This window comes from Amblyomma maculatum, chromosome 4 (assembly GCF_055883805.1).
Source record: "Amblyomma maculatum isolate TAMU_Amacu chromosome 4, ASM5588380v1, whole genome shotgun sequence".
In the NCBI taxonomy this organism is placed as follows: Eukaryota; Metazoa; Arthropoda; class Arachnida; order Ixodida; family Ixodidae; genus Amblyomma; species Amblyomma maculatum.
The window spans coordinates 61196164-61203270 of NC_139347.1; the positions used below are offsets into that span (position 1 = coordinate 61196164).

At 47.7% G+C, this 7107-nt stretch overlaps 1 protein-coding gene across 1 annotated transcript; it reads right to left on the reverse strand.

Moving 5' to 3' along the window:
• Positions 1 to 5550: 5550 nt before the first annotated feature.
• LOC146191207 (uncharacterized) lies at positions 5551 to 7107 on the reverse strand. Its single transcript, XM_084600286.1, has 2 exons — positions 6699 to 7107; positions 5551 to 6008 (listed from the first exon to the last, which is right to left on the reverse strand). Exons 1-2 carry the CDS (start codon positions 7105 to 7107, stop codon positions 5551 to 5553), a joined length of 867 nt encoding a protein of 288 aa, XP_084456412.1.

Sequence of the window (7107 nt, forward strand, 5' to 3'; positions counted from 1 at the left end):
GCACTCCCGTCAGCTGCGCTACGCTTACCTTTAAGTCAATAGCGATGACCTCAACAGACAGCCGAGAACAGCGAACCGCAAGAGGGAATTTTGAAGCGTGGCGACTACGGCTTCTCCGCTGGCTCACCGCCGCCGCCGCCGCCCGGGTCACGCGCAACAAGCTGCGCGCGACAGCAGTTTCGGCTCCGAAGAAGATGGGGGTCACGATGAATAAAATTATTTATATTGCCGGTTTTCATGCGTTTATTCCATCTCGGCTAGCAGGCTTCCTAACTTTCGATAAAAAGGCGACTTAGTGCCCAAGTAGGATGATGAGATAGTGCAGTCTCACAGAGCGGCAATTGATTTTGTGAAACAGTTCGGTCTGAGTAACTATTTTCATCCTTCTCTTGCTCGAACGTAAGAGCAAAGCGCGCTGAATGCATTTGTAACCGCCGTAGGGCCCGCTATAGTGAGGTTATAGTCATGACCACTTCATTCGCGCTTATGAGGTAGTGCTAACGCAGCAAATAAACTGAACCTGTATGTTTTTTCATCCCTGTGCTTAACTCGAATTAAGCTTAGAACGTGGGAATGGTATTAACCATAATTATTGAAAACAGTATACGTATAGGGTGCCACGTAACGAAACAAAAAGAAACCTCAAGCTTCTCGACGAAGTTGGAGCCCTCGAGAAGAGCAGGCAGCATAATAGCTTTTGGCACGCAGATTTATTCTTCTGTTCTGCCCTCCTATTCTTCCACGGCGTTCATAAAATGTCCCATTCAGCCTACTTTTCAATTCTTATTGTAACGGATCAGCTCGAAGGTGATTAATGCCGTCGTAGTTACCTGACAGACAGCCAGAGAAATGCTGGCAGCGCATGCAGTTCTGCCTTTAAGTATCAGAGAAATGAACCAGGTTCCTGCCCGCTTGTGCATGCCTGCAGAACCTAGTTATGTGCTAGCCTAGCGGAAATGCTCGAATAGCACGTAACGCTCCAAAATTCGAGACACGTAAGACCGCCTACGCGCATGAAGGTGAAAGGTCGCCGCAAGGACACTTAAGCACGTCCTTTAAGGGTATGACACGACAGCGCAATAATGGCTGTTGCCTAACAACTCTCCTTGTGGATCCTCGATCGGGTATATGGACTTTTTAATTCACTATTTATTCGTCCCTTAATTTATTCCTTTAATATCTCATACACAATATTAAGCGCCAGACTTATACGGACGTCCACTAGACATAGATATAAAGACCCTCTTAACCAATCCGTACAAACATGCCTGCATACTTGGCCTAGGGGTAGCGTGCCTGCCTCAGATTCTAAGAGCCTTAAAAGAGGGATTCTGATCAGAAAGGAGAGGCCCAAGTTGGAAGCGCCAACCAAATTGATCTGTCTTATGGTCGCATGACTTCAGGCAGACCTGCGAGCAGTCAGCACCCACTCATGGCAGCGTTGCGCCTAGTACCACATGCCAAAGCCATGCTCATAATTTTTCGCTCACAACGGCGGTGCCGCATTTTTTTCGGAGACCAGCGCATTGAACGTCAACGCTTTGATAGCACTTTATCCAAAGAGGCAACGGTTAACTCTCCAATTTCTGTTTTCTTTAACCGGTGTGCACCACTCGATCGCACAATATAAGGTTCTCAAATATCTCAGTGGAGCAGGGCAAAATGAATAAATGCATTCTAATTTTAATTCAACGAGGGTTCGAATTTGATGCAATTCAGTCAGTAAGAAGGTTATAACACTGCTCTTACCGTCCCCGTTAGATCAAGTTCTAAGTGGAATTTGTGGTATGACGAGAACTTCCACGTGCGCCGCTATGGAGGATGGGGGCGCTTGCGAGCACTTCAATGATAGGTTACACGCCAGATGAATGTCTAAGTAGAAGACTGAATAGCCGTCGCCTTAACTCAGCCGGTAAAGCACTGGCCACGAAATAAGGAGGTTGTGGGTTCGGATTCTAACAGCGCCATGTGCTTGTCTTCTTTTATTGTCTAGCCAATTGTTTCCACAAGTACATTATTTTGCTGTGATCACACACACGTAAAAAAACAAAAACAAATCCGCCATGCTTTCTTTTCTGTGAGTGGCTGTTGGCTCGTTTTGTATTCAGCTACATAGAACACATCCGAAAGAAAACCGGTTTGGCGGGCAAAAAGCGTCCTTTCCACCCGTTACTCCCTTCTAAGAACGTCCGGGAGCTGCCTGTTGTGCAGTTTTCGCCTCAAATTTTGCGTTAGACTTATTTAACTCAGGCACAAGTACGTAGCACTCCTTAGCACAGGTACACATTAGCAATTCTCACCTTGCAAAATAATCACATGGTCTCGGTAAGCGTGCATTTAATTTTCTGTTCCAAGCGCGCATGGTCCGTTGCAGAGGATCTCAAATCTTATGCAAAACGCTTGAAATACATCACTTAGGCATGCAGGAAAGGGGGTCCATGCAAGCCTATTATAGACATCGAGTATTTTTTTGTTTTTTTTAAAGCCTTCACAAAACCGACATTCTGCGAAACGTGGGGCAGTCGGGAGTGAAAGCAGCCGCGTACGCACGAACTCCGTGCTTGGTGGGTGATTTTCCTCTCAAGCACAGGTAATTTTAGTTTGTGCTATGTTCGGCCAGACAAACTTGGCGACTCATCCAATTGTGTTCCTAAGCTGCTACGACCTCACATCAAAGCGCCGTTCAAAAGTGCACTTAAATGATTCCATTTAAAACACTTTTCGATTGCAGCGCGACAGCCTTTGAACACTCTATATTGCGATTCCCGTTAGGGATGCGGCATTAATTGAGCGATCATGCCGCTCACATCCACTTGGGAGCCATCTCTTGACAGAGGGTAGCTCTTTGAACATGGTCTGCTGAAATGGAATAAATTCAATGTCAAACAAGAAGCTCTGAAAGTGCTGCCAGTGATCTATCCCCGCCTTTGAGAGCACAACTGGTCAGCATTCAAGCACACAAATCAAACTAAGTGTATGTGAAGTGTATGTGTGTACACAGCAAACTTCTGCTTACGGTCAAGTGCAACATCGGGTCCTGCCAGCGCACGACGTCTGTTGTTATCTTTGCACGGCTCAAAGACACATTTCGCGCTGCTTCCGGAATAGAAAAAAACACACGCCATCGACCATCTTCGATAGATTATCGCATTCCACCATGTGAAAGCTTGATGGAATAGAGAAAAACGCAGCAAATTGTCACCGCACGAGACCGAATCCTTTGCACTACGCCAAACCAAACCAAACAAAGCTATGTGGCAGGCTGGCGCGGTAACTGTCGCACTTGTTTTCTATAGACACCTCAACCGTGCCGTAAGGGAAGGGAGGAAGGTGGGAGTGAAAGTGGAAAGAGAGAAAGAGGAGCCGTAGTGGAGGGCTACGGAGTATTTTCGACCACCTGGGAATCTTTAACGTGCGCTGACATCGCACAGCACACGAACGCCTCTTCGTTTCGCCTCCATCGAAACGCAGCCGCCAAGGTCGGGGGTTCGAACCCAGGTACTCCGGCACAGTGGTCGGGTGTCTTACCACTGCACGTGCTGTGGTGGTGATGAAAACTTTATTAGAGACAAGGTGTTTAAAGGCTCTAGGTTCCCGCAAGGCCCCACCCGCGATAAAAGGTTTGTGATGGCTGTACATGACGTTGATGACCCTGCCGGTGGCGGTCTTCTGCCGAGCAGGGCCCTCAGATCGGATCGGAGTGTGGACTTCCGGTTCTCCCAGGTCTTGAGTGCTGCGGACCCTGTGGAGGAAGGATCCGCCGGGCAATTTAGAAGGATATAGGTGTGTTCCGTGCGATTTAAGGGCACGTTAAAGAACCCTAGAGAGTCTAATTAATCCGAAGTCCTCCACTACTGCTCCAATGTCTCCAACTTCCATCTTCCTCCTTTCCCTTACAACGCGGTTGAAGTGTCCACGGAGAAGTGTGACAGAGCGGCTTTCCTTTCCTATCAACGGGGCTGGGACGGTAGGTCAACGCCGTTTGCGGCGGGGGCTAGCCAGCCACCGAATTTTATCTGAATTGTAGGCCGTCATTGCACCCGGCACCGCTTTGGTGGTGGACGGCGGCTCTTGTTGCGGCGCGCGTCTTTCTCTCCCTCTTCTTTTACCTTTCTTCTCTATTTTCTCTCCTGTCCGCACGAGGCAGCGGAGGTGGCTTAGCTACAGAGCCAGTAGCAGGCCCGTTCATTTTCTTTTCCTTCTTCCTACAGCCACAACAACAACCAGTTTACGGTAAGTTTATGAAATCGACGAAAAAACTCACCTAATTCTGTATTTAAACTGTGACGCAACCATATTTTGTGCAGCGTTCATACGTGCAGTGGTAATATCATTTGAGCTTCCCAATTAGCATCACTCTTTAGTCAAGCTAAAGGTTAATTTGAGCCAGGGATTCGAACCGATGGAATATGCCACTCTAACAAGTATAGGAAACCGGTGGTAGTTTCCTCCAAAATCAACGTAAGCAAAAATAAAGTATTCGCAGAATGAAAAGTCTGTGTTAAAGACGCTTCGCGTCTACTTTAAGCCCGAGCTTGAGCGTCCCCTGATTTTTTTGTTAATTGTTGTGGGGCTGAGAAATTCTCTAAGGAGATCACAGGAGAGGTAGTTGCCTCAGCGCAGGTGGGACGGCCGTACTTTCGAACAGCTGGGTGAGCTTACGTTCTTTAGACTCGAGCAGTGCGACTACGATTGCTTTCTTTAACTGATCCTCTGTATCGCTGCTTAATATGCCAATGCATGCTTTGATGCTAATTACGTTCGAAAGGAGCGAGCGTTTGTTATAAACATAGCCTTTGTTATAAATGGGTTAACAGTATTCGAAAAATGAGAGATTTGAGAAAAAGAACGCTCAGCCATATGCATAGCAAATGCAACTGTCAACCAATATTAGAGACATTAAGGTGGCAGAGATCTGTTGTGTGCCATACAATGTTTCGAATCGGTATGAAATATCCTCAGAAAATTTCAGAAACTCTTCTCGGGAAGGGCCGAATCCTATATCGCCGCTCCTGTGCTTGGCATTTGGAGTATAGTTTCACTGAAGTTCCCTCCTCTGCAAGGCATGACGAAACGCATCGACCAAATGTCGAAAAGAGGAAAGACATTTCGGTTCCCCATATGTCTCGTTGACTCTTCGAATAAGGGTCCTGTGGGGGCAGCCGAAACGTCTTTACACCTTCCTTCTTTTGATCAGCGGCACGCATTTTCGCTATGGTACCCTGATTCAGAACACTATTTCGGCAAGGCACAGGATATTATAATGCTCATTACTAAGCACAAAGCAAGACATCATTTGAAGGCAGAATGGTGGTCTATTGGCGTGTAATAATTTCATCTGTTCAAGCAACACAGAAGCTGTTCATAGCTTACACACGTGGTTTTTCGTGGACATCTTCAAAGAAGTGTGTGTCCACTGCATTCGAAAACAACGCAAACTTTTTTGAAAGATAGAGTTAAGAAAACAGTTTTTCTTTCCATCCGGCAAAGTTCTGCATAAATATAAACGGTATCCTCAATTTTGGAATTATCTTGCTCGATGTCGGCGCACTACATCTGCCGCATGACTGCAGTGCCAGACATGGTCATGCTGGCGCTGGGGGCAGGTGGTTCCGCGGCGGAATCAGCGTCCCGCACTATGGTGACCGTAAGCGAGTTGCCTGTGGGATCCTGGGGAGTAGGGATGTTGACCACCAAGTTCATCTGACCGGCACTTCCTTGTGTTGCGCTGCAATGACTGAGCACACCAAAAGATGTGGGCGAAGGGCTGGCGCTGCCTCGACTAAAGCTCTGCCGACTGCCTCTCCGGGAGCCTCTTCTGCCCTTCCTCATGGCCTGCTGCTGCATCCCCGCGTCCTGAATTTGCTGAAAGAGGTCGGGGCCTGCCATTTGCATGCCGACCATGGTACTTTGGCCCAAGGATTCACCGCTTTCAACGGCGACCACTTGCAGCACGTCCGAACCGCAGCGTCGTGGTGGCGGTCCTGAAGTTGAGCGCGCCTGCGGGGCTGGGAGTGACAGATGAGGGAACAGTGTAAAGGAAATCAAGTCCTGTTAATGCTCACCAACGCTGCTTTACAGTGGGTCGTAGATAGTGACGTCATATAGGTCGCAAAAAAATGTGGCGCATTGCGGCGTTTGTCAGTACAAGAGCTCGAAGAAAGTTGGCCCGAAGGAATAAGCCCAATAAATTTATTACAATCGCTGACCACGTTTTTGAAGATATATTGTATAAGTTGAAATAAATGGGCAATTTTTCGTTTTGTTCGGCTATTAGGAATGTCACACAGTCACATTTCTTACGATGCCCCTGTGTGCAATCAATTCTTCCTATTGTGAAGAGGCGGAGCAGTAGCAACTATGTACAATCAAGAAAAGCGAAATATTATTTTCAAAGTTCGTGGTCAAGGGACGTATCAAAGGCTTTCGAAGAAATGATTATTAGAAAAACGAAGTTTTCTTTGCTTTATTACGACTTGACTACTCGAGAGACTTTCGTAGTCAATACTATGCGCTGCCAATGAATACTTCTGCGTCCAACGACCTGTCATCTCTGATAATGCCAGTAGTTGATTACCACAGTGTTTTTATAAATCTAACACTCTGCTATCTCGGGTGATTATTCCTAACAGCTACATGCATTGTCCACCAGACAACAATTTCCCATCTCTCATTGTACACCTGATTCGTTTACCAACCTCTGGAGCCTGCTAATGACTGGCGGCGACGGCTGAGCAAGGACACAGGCATGTCCTGTAGAAGCGTGGTCCCAGAGGGCGTCACCTTGATGTTGGCCGTCATGATCAAGCTTCCCGAAGATGTTTGCCGCACAGGCGGGCGTCCTTGCGCCTGTCCCGACATAGAAGCCATTCTCGGTGCGGAGTGCTGCGACTGCATAGGGCTTGCGGGCGGCGTCATCATTTCGCCATTTATCTCCAGCTGATTGTCCGGCTCGATGTTACTTGCCACAATAGTGGGATTCGGTGAGGCGATGACGATAATTGGAGCTTTGTTTCGGCTACGGCTCGATGACCGCGCACGCCCGCACCGCATGCTCTGGTCAGAACCGCTAGACTCAATTGTCGCGGATATCTGGGTCCAGGACAT

What these genes read in the sequence shown, in the direction of transcription:
- LOC146191207 (XM_084600286.1), bottom strand. Translation starts at nt 7,107, where the DNA reads ATGTCCTGGACCCAGATATCCGCGACAATTGAGTCTAGCGGTTCTGAC. An exon ending in GTCATTAGCAGGCTCCAGAG is followed by an intron (nt 6,009 to 6,698) that starts GTTGGTAAACGA and finishes TGTCACTCCCAG; the next exon opens with CCCCGCAGGCGCGCTCAACT.